A 17,556-nucleotide genomic window follows, 5' to 3' on the forward strand; every position below is an offset into this window, starting at 1 on the left:
AAACAGGTAGCCTGTTGGGTGTACAACAACCAAGGTGTACAACAAAGAGAATACATATTCTGTGTGTATAACAACGAACATATATGTCCAGCATATATACAATACATGATTGTAAATTTGAGATATCTTGTATTTAGGCGTTCAGCCAATATATAAATTTTTGTATGTTTTATGTGTATTAATTTTGGGATAATTGTGCTGGGTTGGGCATATTAACATTGGACGGTATAGGTATATATTTATAGTGTTTATGTGATGTTCTATAGGTATTGGGGTGATTTTATATGTATGAATGGTATGAATGGTGATAGTATGTTAATGCGTCGTTGATGGGTTTTAATATATGAAGTTTGTAGCACATGTGGGTTCTAATTAAAAACATAAAAAATTTGTTGGGAATAAAAATCATTTGAAAATTTATGGGCATTAAATTTGTGCCGAGTCCTCTGTTTTATATTTGATATCTTTTCTTTAAAAAGGCAGAGAGATATTCCACTGAGAAGGATTCTTTAAATGTCCCAGCAGATCCTATCAGAAGGCCTGTTGAACACTGCTGGTAGCAGGACTAGAAGGGAAGATAAAAAAAAAAAAAAAAATGGACCAGGATAGCGTCTGACTGAGGTACCATATCTGCCAACAGGAACTAAGAAATGAATGTTATAAAAAAAAAAAAAAAAAATTAAAAAATTAAAAGTGTACAAATAGAAATCTTTAAAATATTGCAGGATATCACTTTCCGGTTAAAAATTAGTGGAGAAGGGAGCAAAGTATGAGAACAATGCCAACTACTAGATATGTGAAATCCAATACACTAAAGTACTGTCAAGTTTTTTTCTAGATTTAAGAACCCTCATGTTAGCTTACCTGTAATTTGCTTTTTTAAAATTATTTTGCACTGTTTTGCTATTATCAGGTAGCAAAAATGCTTCAGTACTAGTTTCCTGTTTTCCCTATGACTCAAAAATCATCATTTCTATGTTTCTTGCTGTAATCATTATTGACCAACCATCTTTCTTCTTGCATTCATGCCATAAATCAGGGATGGCCAACTCTAGTCCTCACAAGCCACAAATAGGCCTGAAAAGTGGAATATAAATCAAATATACACAATGAATATACATGAGAGAAATTTGTATTTATCACTGCCATTGTATGCAAATCTCTCTCATGCATATTCCTTGTAGATATCTTGAAAACATGGCCTTTTTGTGGCTCTTGAGGACAATTGTTGGCCAACCCTGCCACAAACAAAATGTTTTTCCAGAACCATGCACAAGCTATTGCTCTTTCTGTTCTGTGTAGAATGATGGAGTAATTGATTCTTGTGTTTGTTGCATTGACACACAAATATTAAAAATGACTGTTTAATCAAAAACAGGGCTGAAGAATTCTGCATTTCTTTAAATACACTACAATGGAAGATTGACAAGAATTGCTGAGGATTTGAAATACTATGCCATATGCTGCTGTCCATCAGACAAAGATGCAGTCATTGATCAGTTTAAAAATACTGCAGATGGATATTTGTTGCTATGTGGTACAAAATACCCATGACCATTTCTGGCTAGCAGCATTTTATAGTGTGGCTATTCATGAAGGACTGGTAAACAAAGTACTTTCATGAAAAAAAGGACTCGATCAAACATCCAATCAGAAAGAGACACTTGTTCCTAACTTCATTCTTAAAGTAGTGAGAAATTATTAAAGGGTGCTATTTATTTAGCAATCCTTGGAGAAGAAGAAAATCAAAGAGAAGAAGTCATTGCTGCATTTTGTCTCCCCGTTTACCCTGACTTGGCCCATCAGGATGATTTGAAGTAAGTGTCAAAGCAGAGACGAAAGAGAAGAATTTAAAATTGCAACGCATTACTACTATTTTACCCTTAAAGATCCCTAGAAAATATGATAGAAGCTACTTAAACAGTATATATTATTTAAACTGTAATTAATAAGATAAGAACATAAGAAATTTATTTTATTTATTTAAAAGTTTTTATATACTGTCATTAAGTTATTTACCATCATAACTGGGTCAGACCAAGGGTCCATTAAGCCCAGAATCCTGTTTCCAACAGAGGCCAAACCAGGCCACAAGAACCTGGCAATTACCCAAACACTAAGAAGATCCCATGCTACTGATGCAATTAATAGCAGTGGCTATTCCCTAAGTAAACTTGATTAATAGCAGTTAATGGACTTCTCCAATAACTTCTCCAAACCTTTTTTTAACCCAGCTACACTACCTGCACTAACCACATCCTCTGGCAACAAATTCCAGAGCTTTATTGTGCGTTGAGTGAAAAAGAATTTTCTCCGATTAGTCTTAAATGTGCTACTTGCTAACTTCATGGAATGCCCCCTAGTCCTTCTATTATTCGAAAGTGTAAATAACCGATTCACATCTACTCGTTCAAGACCTCTCATGATCTGAAAGACCTCTATCATATCCCCCCCTCAGCCATCTTCTCCAAGCTGAACAGCCCTAACCTCTTCAGCCTTTCCTCATAGGGGAGCTGTTCCATTCCCTTTATCATTTGGTTGCCCTTCTCTGTACCTTCTCCATCGCAACTATATCTTTTTTGAGATGCGGCAACCAGAATTGTACACAGTATTCAAGGTGCGGTCTCACCATGGAGCGATACAGAGGCATTATGACATTTTCTGTTTTATTAACCATTCCCTTCCTAATAATTCCTAACATTCTGTTTGCTTTTTTGACTGTTGCAGCACACTGAGCTGATGATTTTAAAGTATTATCCACTATGATGCCTAGATCTTTTTCCTGGGTGGTAGCTCCTAATATGAAACCTAACATTGTGTAACTACAGGAAGGGTTAGTTTTCCCTATATGCAACACCTTGCACTTGTCCACATTAAATTTCAGCTGCCATTTGGATGCCCAATCTTCCAGTCTTGCAAGGTCCTCCTGTAATGTATCACAGTCTGCTTGTGATTTAACTACTCTGAATAATTTTGTATCATCCGCAAATTTGAGAACCTCACTCGTCATATTCCTTTCTAGATCATTTATAAATATATTGAAAAGCACTAGTCCAAGTACAGATCCCTGAGGCACTCCACTGTTTACCCTTTTCCACTGAGAATAATGACCATTTAATCCTACTCTCTGTTTCCTGATTTTAACCAGTTTGTAATCCACAAAAGGACATCACCTCTTAACCCATGACTTTTTAGTTTTCTGCCTCTCATGAGGGACTTTGTCAAATGCCTTCTGAAAATCCAAATACACTACATCTACCGGTTCACCTTTATCCACATGTTTATTAACTCCTTCAAAAAAATGAAGCAGATTTGTTAGGCAAGACTTCCCTTGGGTAAATCCATGTTGACTGTGTTCCATTAAACCATGTCTTTCTATATGCTCTACGATTTTGATCTTGAGAATAGTTTCTACTATTTTTCCCGGCACTGAAGTCAGGCTCACTGGTCTATAGTTACCCGGATCACCCCTGAAGCCTTTTTTAAATATTGGGGTTACATTGGCCACCCTCCAGTCTTCAGGTACAATGGATGATTTTAATGATAGGTTACAAATTTTTACTAATAGGTCTGAAATTTCATTTTTTAGTTCCTTCAGTACCCTAGGATGCATACTATCCGGTCCAGGTGATTTGCTACTCTTTAGTTTGTCAATCTGGCCTACTACATCTTCCAGGTTCACAGTGATTTCGTTCAGTTCGTCTGACTCATCACCCCTGAAAACCATCTCCGGAACTGGTATCTCCCCAACATCCTCATTAGTAAACATGGAAGCAAAGAATTAATTTAGTTTTTCTGCAATGGCCTTATCTTCTAGTTTGATCCCCACCCGTGTGTCCTCTTGCCTTTTATGTCTAAGCTCTAACCGTGCTATACTCGACAGAAGTTTGCACCTACGCTCTTCCTTAACTAGGCCCTCGCAATAATTTTTCCTCTCGCCACTGCTTTGAAACAGTTCCAGAAGGTACCTTTTGATATGTCCCCAGTGTCATTTGCCTCCGAGTATTCCTCCATTTCCCTTGCTAAATTAGAGCAATAAGTGTCATCATCCAGAATACTTTCATTCAAACGCCAGATTCTCTGCCCCTGGGAGACCCCCAGTCCTGCTAATGAAAGCCATATTGCAGCATGGTCAGACCATGTGATCTCATGTATCCCCGAGTCTGACACTTTGTTAACCAGAGACTTATCTACCAAGAAAAAATTCAAATCTAGAGTTCACATTGTGCGCTTTGGAGAAAAATGTGTAGTTTCTCTCAGTGAGATGGTATAAACGCCAGACATCAAGAAGGTCACAATCAGTGATAAGAGATTTTAAAGCCCTCCTGCTCCTCTTGGTAGGCCCTCCCTCAAGTCCACCGTTATCTAGAAATGGGTAATTGGTAATATCGAAATCCCCTAATATTATCAAGAAGCCATCGGCCCATTGTTTTAAATTTAGATAATTTCTCAAAAAAAAAATCCCTTGATTTGTATTCGGAGCATATATGTTCATTAATGTATACATATCTTTTCCCAACTTAAATTTCACCACAATGAATCGACCTTCCTCATGCCGGATCACAGAACAGACCTCCACTGCCAAATTTTGTGCGAACAGTATCCCCACCCCAGTATATTTAGAAGCTTTAGAGGCAGAGGCAAAATACTATGTAGGGAATTTGTGTGATAACATCAGTCTCTCATGTTTTCTTAAATGTGTTTCCTGACATAAAAGTATATCTGCCTTTGCTCTAACTGCATCATGTAGCAATTTCTTACGTTTAACATACGTATTCAAACCTTTAACATTCCATGATAAGATTTTTAAGGAACCCATCTCATCTGTGATAGCCTCGTTCCCCCCACTGAATATTCCTAATAACAATCTGTGGAGGCAGTGTACCACCTATTTGGATAGGTTTCAAGCATCGTGGCTTAGTACCTATATTGAGCCAACCCGTGGAAAGTATGGATAGAGCAACTAGCAAATCCTGCTCAGTGAGTTCCCCCCTTCCCTTTCCCTCCCTCGTCCGCTATACACTCCACTTCTTTGAGGAACGATGGCACCAGTTTACCCTCAGCCCCGGAAGAAATCACAGCCACCCCCCCCCGCTCCAATATCATAACATTTTTTTTAAATGAATTGTTACCGCACTATGATGGCACATGATTAATTTGTAATCTATACCACTCACATTTTCATTAGCGTGCCTTGCTGTAAACCGTTGTGATGATTATCTAACTTAATGACGGTATAGAAAAGTTTTAAATAAATAAAACTTTTCTTTAAACTTTTCCCTCCCTACTAACAAGATATTAGTCATATCAATTGTACCACAATAAAACAAATTTTCACGTTGAACTGGTGAAAGTCAATCTTTAAAGCTCAAGTGCGCTGGCTTCAAGATGACCTGCACCTGGTCCTGAGCCCTCACGAATTGAGATCTCAACTACCCAGTTTTGCTTCAAGTCTCACTATCCCACTAGGCCTTCCCATCGTCCGATTGACGACGCAGTCTCTTTCTGCCGTAGGAGACTCTTTGCCAGCGAGCACTAGGGTCCTTTTGCAAAGAATCGTTAGAGGGGCTCACCGTAGTGTTAGGGCCTACCGGTATACCTGCTGCAATCATAATTGTCCTTGCTTCCTCCACGGTTCGGACTCTTGAAATTCCATTGATAGTGAATATCAATCCGAAAGGAAACAGCCACTTATATTTATGATTCCTGGCGCACAACGCCTGTACTACTTCCCGAAATCTCTTCTTTTTTTTTTTTTTTAATCGGTACCGGAGACAGATCCTGGAACAGTTCAATTTTGTGAACATGCCAGCGTAGATCGCACAGTGTCCGTGTTTGTTTCATGATTTGCTCTTTACCGCATACTCATGAAAGCAAACCACAATATCACGGGATTGGCCATTCCGGGGTTTTGCGAGCGCTCTGTGGGCTCTAGCTAGCTTTATTGTGGTAGGCTCCTCCAATATCGCCTAAGGGGACAAGATCTGACTGCAAATATTCAAGACCACCTTTTGGCAATCCATATACGCAGGTTCTTCTGGTACTCCTCGAATTCGCAGGTTCCCCCGCCTTGACAAATTTTCCAGGTCCTCGACCCAGTCCCTCAACTTGATAGTTCCATCATTAATATGTTGGAGTTCTTGCTGTAATCCCGTTCCTCCTGATGGGTTTCAAGCGCTTCCACCCGGTTTCCCAGTTCTGTGTAGTCAGCCCTCAGTTCTGCCACAATATTTTTGAGCCCTTGCTTTAATTGGCTTATATCTGCATGTATGGCACCAAACCATTACTGAAAGTCCTCCCTGGACAGAGCGTCCCCTGCTTTAGGGTCAGTCCCGCAGAACTCCGCCACAACTGCTGCCGGTGAGCCTAAGCCAGCACCATTTTCTTTTTCCCTCTCCTCCTCCATCTCCCCGGTATTTTGCAGTGCTGCAGAATCGTAGGAAAAATTTTTTTAAATCGGGGTATTTTTTCCTCATTGACATGCTCCTCGTGTGCGGTCTCAGTGGCAGCGATTTCGCATCTTTTCAAGTGCTGTTTGCTTTGTAGGGAGCTGTTTTTAGGGTGATCGGGGCCGGAGCTCTCCTCTCAGGCTGCCATCAGCCCGCGTGACGTCACTTCCCCCCCTTCACCTGTTGTTCTAACCAAACTCTTGTATAACACCTCACTCCATGAACCACCAGTAACTCCCACCCTGTCTCTGCCTTTATAAAACTAGTCTGTATCATATTTGAATACCAACTGTGTGCAATAAACAAGGACTATGATAATGAAGATGAAGTTTATCATAATATCTAACAAGGACTAAGATAACAAGAAAATTAATGTATTCACATTTTAAATCTATGAATTTAAACACAGAAATCAAAGAGCAGCAAGATCTATATATGGATCATTTTATGAAGTTTAACGGTAAGGAGTAAGTGTCACAGGAGCACAGTAACTGTTCTCTTCTCTGTGTGCTCCAGGTTCATATCCTCCCCTTCTCTTCCCTGCAGGATGCCTGGAGGGAAGGGGCTGGAAAAGAATAGGCCTGCTACTCTGCCACTTAAGCCTGAAAAGTGCCGGAACTTGCGTCCCTGGCTGTTCCCCCAAAATGTAAGCCTTGCACAGCACACATGCCACAGTGGTAGCAAGGCTCTGGAAGGAAACAGAATGTGAGGGGTGAACTAAGATTACCTAAAATCATTTTTCATAAAGTTCTTCTTCCTCCATTCTTGAGTCTTCTCAAGCTACCCTCTTTTTCACCCACTCAGTTGCATGCCAGGTATTTTTTATTCCTGTAAAAGGTATAGTCACACAATAAACCTGGCCTGCTATTTTGTTCTGATACTGAAACAATTTCAAAGATAAAAACAAGAAGGAAGTCTGTTCACCTTTTTAATCTCTTTATAAAGCTCCAGTTGTAGCCTTGGAAGGTTGGAATCCATCAGCGTCTATAATAAAATGCAAAAGCAATTTATTGTACAAAGAAAAGGAAAAAAGCAAAACAAAATGATAAATCTATTAAAAGAAAAACTGAATAAGCTCTTCACAAAAATATGAAACATTTTCTCTTTACTAAGCAATCACTACAAACATGGAAAAAGTCAATTAAAAAGGAAATAATTTGTTTAATGAACTATTCAACTGTATAGCTATTCTTGGCAAATCACACTACAAAAACACTAAAGTGTTTGAAATAGCTGAAAGTAAAAAAAAAAAAAAAAAAGTTTAAATGAAAAATAGCAAGATATATTTTTATATCCTATTTCCTTCTCCATATATTCATTCCTCACACCAAATTATATGTCCAGACAACTCAGGTACCCTCGCCACTGCCCAAAACCATTGACCTCAGTCTTGCCCTCACAGTGCTTTATGGTTAGCAAGGATAGAAGAACATAAAACATGCCATATTGGGTCAGACCAAGGGTCCATCAAGCCCAGCATCCTATTTCCAACAGTGGCCAATCCAGGCCATAAGAACCTGGCAAGTACCCAAAAACTAAGTCTATTCCATGTTACCATTGCTAATGGCAGTGGCTATTCTCTAAGGGGGTAATTTTCAAAAGGAGTTACATGCGTAAATGTAGCTACTATTGTAGCAATTTTCAAAAGCCATTTACTCAAGCAAAGTTCACTTATGTGAGTAAATCCTATAGGCAAGTCAATGGCATATATTGTAGCAATTTTCAAAAACCCACTTACTCAAGTAAAATGAATTTACTCCAGTAAACCTGGTTTTTACTCGAGTAAATGCTTTTTAAAATCAGGCCCTAAGTGAACTTAATAGCAGGTAATGGACTTCTCCTCCAAGAACTTATCCAATCCTTTTTTAAACACAGCTATACTAACTGCACGACCACATCTTCTGGCAACAAAGAGTTTAATTGTGCGTTGAGTGAAAAAGAACTTTCTCCGATTTGTTTTAAATGTGCCACATGCTAACTTCATGGAGTGCCCCCTAGTCTTTCAATTAATCAAAAGAGTAAAAAACCGATTCACATCTACCCGTTCTAGACTTCTCATGATTTTAAACGCCTCTATCATATCCCCCCTCAGCCGTCTCTTCTCCAAGCTGAAAAGTCCTAACCTCTTTAGTCTTTACTCATAGGGGAGCTGTTCCATTCCCCTTATCATTTTGGTCACCCTTCTCTGTACCTTCTCCATCGCAATTATATCTTTTTTGAGATGCGGCGACCAGAATTGTACACAGTATTCAAGGTGCGGTCTGGTCTCACCATGGAGCGATACAGAGGCATTATGACATTTTCTGTTCTATTCACCATTCCCTTTCTAATAATTCCCAACATTCTGTTTGCTTTTTTGACTGCCGCAGCACACTGAGCCAACGATTTCAATGTGTTATCCACTATGATGCCTAGATCTTTCTTGATTAGTAGCACCTAATATGGAACTTAACATTGTGTAACTATAGTATGGGTTATTTTTCCCTATATGCATCACCTTGCACTTGTCCACATTAAATTTCATCTGCCATTTTGATGCCCAATTTTCCAGCCTCACAAGGTCTTCCTGCAATTTATCACAATCTGCTTGTGAGTTAATTACTCTGAACAATTTTGTACCATCTGCAAATTTGATTACCTCACTTGTCATATTTCTTTCCAGATCATTTATAAATATATTGAAAAGTAAAGGTCAAGAGCCATTTCCCCCAGCCCACCTAACATGTCAGAACACTGAGTTTCACACAAAGATCCTTTGCTACTTGTGTACAAATACCGCAACCCAAGCCACAGTGCTAGCCCAAGAAATACTATTTTAAGGCAAAATTGGTTATAGATATTGTGCCACATTTAGGAAGAGTTTTTAAGTAACTGAGGATGATATAAGTACACCAACTGCAAATCAGAAAACCTATGATTTAATTCAGGGAGTTTATGAACATATAGCTTTAAATGAGCCAATATTTTTGTGTTTATTAGGCCCCCCACAGACATTTGCCATAGACTTAGAGCAAAATCACATCTTATAGCCTTATCAGTAATTTTAAGATAAAAATGAAATACTGTAATGAGATAGGACATGCTTATGAATGATAAAAATAATTATTTAACACTTGTTAGGCACATACATTTACAGAGAAGAACACGAGCAACATTTGGCTGGAAAAGTATATATCAGGCTGTGAACAATCAATTATTTTGTGCAGTTCTAGTCACACAATCTCAACAAATACATAGCAGGACAAGGAAAAGTACAGAGAACAACAAAAGACTGATTATGGGAATGGAGCAGCTCCCTCACGAAGAAAGGTTTAACAGGTAAAGCAAAAAGAGAAGGGACAGGTTTACAAAATAACGAGTGGGTCTAGAAGTTAATTGGGAATGGTTATTTACTCTATCAAACAATACTAGGACTAGAAAACATTCCAGAATACAAGTAGCAGATTTAAATAAAATATAAAAAGTATTTTGTTTTCTGTTAATGCACAATGAAGCTGTGAAATTTGTTGCTGGAGGATGTGGTCAAGCATGTAGTACAGTGAAGTTTAAAAAGGGTTGGGACAAGTTTCTGGAGGATAGGCCCATTAACAACTATTTATTTATAATTATTTTTAAACTGCACACTCCAACGATCATGGCTGTTTACAATTAAATGCATATAAAAATGCAATATAATCTAAGCAGACTTGGGGGAATACCACCTCTTGCTGCCAGAAGCTGGATGTGAACAACAGGGAATGGATCACCCCGGTAGTATGTGGTGGGAACTACTTCAAAACAACCAGGATTGCCCACTACCAGAGACAGCATGCTGGACTCCCAAGGACCTAGAATGCTATTTCTTATGTTCTTATCATGAATGAGAAATTACCTATTTGTTGTGGTTGCAATTTTAAAAAATGTTAATATATAAGCAGTTCTGACATTCATTAAAGGAAAAAAATGAAACACAAAAATGGACAATTCTTTAAAACGTCATCTGAAGGTAATAAAATTATGAAAAAATGGTCTGTAATTAACTGCTAAGAATGAAATCCACCATGGTGGTTAATTAGAATTGAAGATCAGGCTATGCATACATTTTTCAAATTTAATTAAAGTTCAATTCTATTAATCCTGAATAGCTAGGATAGTTTCCAGTGGAAACCAGAAAAACAGATTGACCAATTCTGAAGTCCAACCCAAAACTAAAAAGGCCTATGTTCTGGGACACAAATATATCCATGTTCACATGTGGATCTGGAGGGGGAAAAAAAAAAAAAGCCACTTTTGTCAGGATCCTTATGCCTACTCTGTCATGACCTGAAAATTTAGTGCATGTGCGCACACACACACAGATCTCATAAGGTTTTTTTTTCCTTCATAAAGTAGGCTACAGTAATTAAAAGCTAAAAAATGCTGACAGAAAAGGGCTATTTGATCTAACTTGTCTATCACTTTGTATCTGCCTACTGTGTAGTTATAGATCCTATTGAACCAATCTCTCTTCCAGATTTCCATCACACTGAGTGAAAGATATTTTCTCACATTTCTTTTAAGCCTCTCTCCAGATTTATATGACCCACGCCCCCATTGTCCTGTACCTTCAGATTCTATGAAAATGCTACATTCTGGTACCTGTTAGATATTTGAATGCTCCATTTCAATGGCTGTGCTTTTAATAAACTCCATTTTCTCAAAATCCATTTTCAAACATGGTCTCCAGAACTAGAAAATACTCAAGGTGCAGTCTTGCCAAAAAATAGTAGAAGTAATATCTTTCTCCTCCTACTAGTGATAAATCTCCTTATGTACCAGGGTACAGCCTTCCTCACTTGCAGGCCGATACAGTACAGTGCGATCCGATGGAGCGCACTGTTAACCCGCATTTGGAGGCGCGTTTTCGACGCGCTAGCTTTACCCTTTATTCAGTAAGGGGTAATAGCGCGTCGAAAAAGCGCATCCAACCCCCCCCCCCCCCCCCCCCCGAGACTAACAGCGCCCGCAACATGCAAATGCATGTTGATGGCCCTATTTATTTATTTAGAGAGGTTTTCTATACCGAGGTATAGCTATCAGCCTTCACCCCTGGTTTACAGTTATAACATGTTACATTTAACAGAAAACTGAAGAAAAACAGAGGTTACATCCGAAGATTAAATAATTGAAATTAACAATATTATAAATTAAACAATTAAAGAGTCTTACAAGTAACTTCAGGGGAAAAAATTATTAGTCATTCCCGCGTGATACAGTAAGTAAAATGTGCAGCCAAGCTGCACATTTTACTTTAAGAAATTAGCGCCTACCCAAAGGTAGGCGTTAATGATTAGTATTAGTATTATCATCATCATTATTATTATGGCTATCGAAGTCAAATGGATGGAGACTAAATGTTAAATATGCCATAGAAATGCAATTTATAAGTCATGTATTATCTTTGACTCTTTAATAAAAAAAAAAAAAAAAAAAACTGCTTTTCTGTGCACCCTCCAACTTAATATCATGGCGATATTAAGTCGGAGGTCCCAAAAGTTAAAAAAAGTTAATTAAAAAAAAAAATTAAAGTCAGCCCACGGGTTGAAAACCGAACGCTCAATTTTGCAGGTGTCTGGTTTCCAAACCCATGGCTGTCATCGGGTTTGAGAAACGATGCCGGCAAAATTGAGCATCTACTATAAACCCGCTGACAGCTGCCGCTCCTGTCCAAAAAGAGGCGCTAGTGTCCCTAGCACCTCTTTTCCGCGGGCCCTTTAATGTATCGGCCTGTTTTGTAGCATTTATTGGTTATTTTCTTGTCATCATAGACAACAATCCTCAGATCCCTTTCCTTTTTGGTAACCATTTACCCCCCTCTCAAAGCCATATTTAGTAAGCATTTTTCCCATAAAGACTAAATGGAAGAAATCCTTTATTACATAAACCTCAAAATGTATCTCTTGAATTTCTGAAAGCCAGATGAATGATTTTATTATTTTAGAAAGATTAAAAAACTGGAAGAATTTGTCAGCCTCACTTTAAAGTCATCTTTCATTTTATCTACACCCCAGCCAAGTCTACTCTCTTGCAAATGTTTGTAGATGACATGAACAAGTACATATTCCATTCTAGCCCTTCCCATAATATCACTTACAAAAATATTAAAGACAACTGGGTCTAGCACCCATTTTGTCACCCTATTGGACACCAGTCCTTCAAAGTGGGCCCCACTGATTCATTCTCTGCCTCATTACCTAACCAATTTCTGATAAAATTTATAAATGTATGCTCTTTCCAAACAGACTAACTCACAATTATTCAGAAAATTTGCTTACTATAAACAGTGGTTTTCATAGATAGCAGGATGAATTAGCCATTATGTGTGAGGTGATGTCATCCGGCTGCACCAAATGGACTCATCTCTCCAAAAGCTAGAAGAGCTTTAAAGCTCTGAGCACATGCGGGAGTTCCCACATGGACATTGCTTCATGAGCCTCCGCAGTCTATATCAAAGCTAAATTTAGCTATGTAGTCAACTCTCCAGGAAGGCAGGTGGGTATTCCAAGACTAATTCATTCTGCTATCTACAGATAACACTTTTTATGGAAAGCAAACTTGCTTTTTCCATAGATAAGCAGGCTGAATTAACCATTACATGTTAGGAGACCCAGTCTAGGGGTGCAGTAGAGCATCTACTGAATAAGCAACCTGAACTCCACTATGAAGAGTAGACTACTGTAAGAACAGGTTACGCAAAACTGCCCTTTACTATTAGTCCTTGAGAGGTTGTCGAGACAGTGATGGGGAGTGAAGGTGTAAACTGACAACCAAGTTGCAGTTTTGCAATGTAGATGAGCATGGGAAGAGGCCATAGCTCTTATTTGATGAGCTTTGACAGAGTCTGTGATCTGTAAATCTGCTAGGATAAAGCAGTGTTGAATGCATTCTGCTATCCAACTGAACAACATATGCTTGGTGACTCGTGCGTCTAGGCTTGTATGGCACAAATAACTGAGAAGCTTGACTAAACAGCCAATTTGTTTCTTGTAATAAGCCAAGGCTTTTTTGCAATCCAAAGTATGAAGGGTTTCCTCCCTTTCATGGGCATGAAGTCTTGGAAAGAAGGTAGGTAACATGATGGATTAATATGAAAAGTCGAGATGACTTCAATACAAACTTCAGGTGAGGTCAGAGGACCACCCTATTGTGAAAAAACTGCATGAATGGTGGATAGTGAACAAGTTCTTGGAATTTGCTGACTCTTCTGCTGTCAAGAACTTAGGAGAAGCTGACTAACGACTTAAATAATAGGCTTCATGAGCTGAGATAGGACAACATTCAAGTCCCATGGAACCAGTGGTTTCTGCACCAGCGGTGGGGAAATGCCACAGCCCCTTCATGAATTTAGATATTAGAGGATGAATAGAGATTGGCTTACTGTCCACCTGATCATGGTATGCTGCCATGGCGTTAAGATACAGTGAGACCTGAATCAGAAAGGAGGAATAAGCATGCTTAGGTTCATAAGAGAATGGCTCCAATGTGTTAGCCCTGGGGGAATTCTGAATTTGCGCAGAACTCTCTCCCTGCGCAGAATTGCCATTTTCTGCACAGAAAATAGCACAGGAGACCCCAGCATGCAACAGGATATGCTCCGTTCACGGCGAAGATGGAAGGCCTCCATGTGCCGCGGAGTGTGCACATGGGAGATAAGAGAGCGGGGGGGGGGGAGGGGAATGCTTGAGTGTGGGTTTCAGAGAGAGGGAGCATAAATGAGGAGATTGTGAAGGAGTATGTATGAGAGAGAGAGAGAGAGAGAGAGAGAGACTGTATGAGGGTGTGTGTCTATGTATTAGAGAGAGGGAGAGACAGAGGGAGCCTGTGTGAGGGGCAGTACTGAGAACGGGGTGAAAACTCTGGGACTGGCGATGGAGTGGAAGCGGTTGAGCCTAGAGGTGGAGGAGAGAATTACTGGCAGGTGGAGGAGCTGGGGCCTGAGAGGGCAAAGTGGCCAGGAGAGTAGGAAGAGCGAGTGGAAGGGACACTCTTACAGTGAATTTCTAGGGAAACTCTGCTCAAAATATTTAAAATTCTGCATCTTTAAGTAATTACATTTTAAATTAATACAGAAAAAAGTTATTACTTAAAGACTTTTCCAAACTGATTATTATCCAAATCAATACTGGCTTACACCCCTCATGTATCATAAACAAAGTGTTTTGTGCAGTCAATTTCAAAACTTATTTTGCTAGAGGCAGGACATCAGTTTGAGGAGTTGCTGTGCATTGTATTGGAAGTAATGAGCTGGAATGAGAGAGGTGGTGATGTTAACCTACAACTGTTACAGAAGTGAGCAACGTTGGATCTTTAATATAAGTACGGTCTATCCTGAAGGGCTAAATAAGGAAGTGGCTGGTCGGTGTTCATGTAGAGATATAGAAGGGGTGCGTCTCAGAGAAGATAATTTTAAGTGGATAGGCTGAAAGGAGTGCGAGTTGTGTGATTGGATCATGGAGAATGAGAGCGGCGCTTAAAAATCTGCACTTCTGGTCTAAATGAGTAAGCGTTTGTTGCCATGCTGTGAGTTGTGATGCAGAGCCAAAGCGAGCTGATATAAAGGTAGGCACCTCTTCAGTAGTTGTTTATAATTTAAAATAAGTGAAAGGATTGCTTAATAATGTGAGTAATGATGCGTTTTTGTTGTAGAGAGATTCTAGACCCCTGAAGCAGACATATACTGATGCCGAAACATTGTCAATGTCGGGCATGTGAAAAGCGAATCAGTGGCATCGCAGTGGGTTAAAGAAGAGTTGGAAGAGCTTAGAGAATGAAAATAAGCTAAGTAAAAATAGCAAAAATAAGTTTTGAAATTGACTGCACAAAACACTTTGATGGGAAAGAAAATTGGTATTGAAATTTATTAGATGAAAAAATTCAATGGGAAATAGTGAAAAATTGTGCTCATTGATGGTACAGGTTGAAGCCCCCTTGCGGGCAAGAGGCTGGAGATTGCACAAGAGAGAGAGCACCATTCCCTGAGAAATAAAATAAATTTTAAAATAAAATGTGAAGGATTTACCCCATGAGTTGAGGAGTTATTGTTATTACTTAAAGACTGTCATGTAAATTGTGTTATTTTGACCAATATAAAGTTTGCAGAATTTTAAGTTTTTGTGCACAGAATTTTACATTTTTTTGCACAGAATTCCCCCAGGAGTAAAGTGTTCTGATGGTACCACTTGAAATATCACAATTAAAAAAAAAAGGGGGGGGGTGGTTAGGGTGATTTTTTAAATACCGCAACGCGCATTAAATTTAATCGCACCAGCGATATTTTCACACTGCAAGCTGAGAAGTGCCCTGGCGAAACCGGATTGATTTGTTTCCCAACAAGAACTTCGGTATATAAAAAATTCTAAAAAAAAAAAAAAAAGAGAGATAAAGCTCTCATATAAGTAAACTATTTATACCACAATAGGAGGGGCAACTAGTAAGTCAAGCTTAGGTTTTGGAGGGGGGCAGTTTTACACGCACAGTCAGAGGTACAGATAGCAAAGTACACATCAGTGGACAATTTGATGTGATTTGGAGTGAGGAAAGGTACACAAAGATGACATTTGTACATTGTACACTCGATCTAGTTTGATGCACTCTCTGACTAGCTGCTATCGAGCTAGATCGCACAGCATAACGCAATGAAAAAAGGTGTAGTCACAATAACATGAGTTATGCTATCGCTAAGCGCCCCTCATTTTAATTTATTCCCCCAAACTCTTCCCATTCGGGAAAAATTTGCATACGCTTCTTGCAGTGCGTTATTTATCATGGGCGTTAGGGCCCTAACGCCCATGAATAAGGCCCTAAAGCAATTTGATAGATGACCCTGTTAGTTTGGTTAGTCCACTTCATCAGATGTATCTGATGAAGTGGATTCTACCCTCGAAAGATCATGCCTCAAACTGATTAGTCTACAACAGTGATGGCTAACCTATGACACACGTGTCAGAGGTGACACACCGAGACATTTTACTGACACGCTCAGCGTTTTGTGGACTATCGGGAATTTTTTTTTTTTTTTTTTTTTTTTAATCGGCTGCGCCAACCCTTTAAAACTAGTTTTTTTTTATCCCCCCCCCAATGCCCCCGGGCGCAGTGACAGGCAGATCGGCAAGACCAAGAAAAAGGTTGCGTTTAAACGCGCTGATGCTCCTCCTCCTTCCTGCCTGTGCGTCCACGGAAGTAAACGTTGCCGGAGCCGCGCGGGCAGGAAGGAGGGGAAGCATCAGCGCGTGCAGAAGTGGAGCAGCACTTGCGTTTACGGGCTGCCGCGAATCTCAAGTCGCAGTGGCCCGAGAAGAAGAAGAAGAGACCCGATAGCAGGGCCACCGCAGAGCCCATCCTGTGGCGCCCCGCGAAGAGGAGGCCCAGAGGTGAGAGAGAGGCTGAGCGTCTGTAGAGGGTGTGTGTGTGTGTGTATGAGATGAGTTGAGAGATTGTGTGTGAGAGTGAGGACCTGAATGTTTGCAGAGACAGCATGTGAGAGCCTCTGTGTGTGTGAGAGACAGCATGTGACAGTGAGAGCCTGTATGTGTGTGTGAGAGAGAGAAATGCATGTGAGAATGAGAACCTGTGTGTTTGAGGGAAGAAGATGGAGAGAAAAGAAACAGAAAAAAAGACAATATAAAAGGAATTGGCAAAAAAAAATAAGAAAGGGAAGGTGGGAAAAAATAAGAAAGGGAAGGTGGGAAAAAAAGCATGTGACCAACCAATTAGAAAACGAAGATCAGACAGCAAAGGTAAAAAAAAAAAAAAAATTACTTTTTAGTGATTGGCACATGTAATCTTTGGGAATGTGCAAGAATAGCACTTTCTCTATGCGGATCTCACAATGTACGAGATCAACATGGAGGAAGTGGAAACCCACGGGGCCTGCACAGAGGAGGCAGCAGAATGGGCTTCAGTGTCAGTAGCAGCAATCGGCACCTCCCCAATAGCCATGCGGCAGCAGTACCAGTGGCAGCAGAGGAATGAGAGAGGTTCTGAGGTTGCTGGCAAAAGAGAAGGGGGTCCTGCCTTTAGTGTGTGCATGTGTATGAATGGGACTCTGCCTGGGGGTGTGTGTGTGTGTGAGAATGAATTGGTGCCTGCC

General features: G+C 39.8%; 1 protein-coding gene across 1 annotated transcript in view; it reads right to left on the bottom strand.

Moving 5' to 3' along the window:
- HTT (huntingtin) overlaps positions 1-17,556 on the bottom strand; it is a 797,032-nt gene that overhangs the window by 730,335 nt on the left and 49,141 nt on the right. The window contains exon 4 of the mRNA XM_029606726.1: positions 7,374-7,433. Coding sequence (XP_029462586.1) covers positions 7,374-7,433 — 60 coding nt within the window. The remainder of the gene's footprint in view (positions 1-7,373; positions 7,434-17,556) is intronic.

Source organism: Rhinatrema bivittatum, chromosome 1, assembly GCF_901001135.1.
Source record: "Rhinatrema bivittatum chromosome 1, aRhiBiv1.1, whole genome shotgun sequence".
Classification (NCBI taxonomy): Eukaryota; Metazoa; Chordata; class Amphibia; order Gymnophiona; family Rhinatrematidae; genus Rhinatrema; species Rhinatrema bivittatum.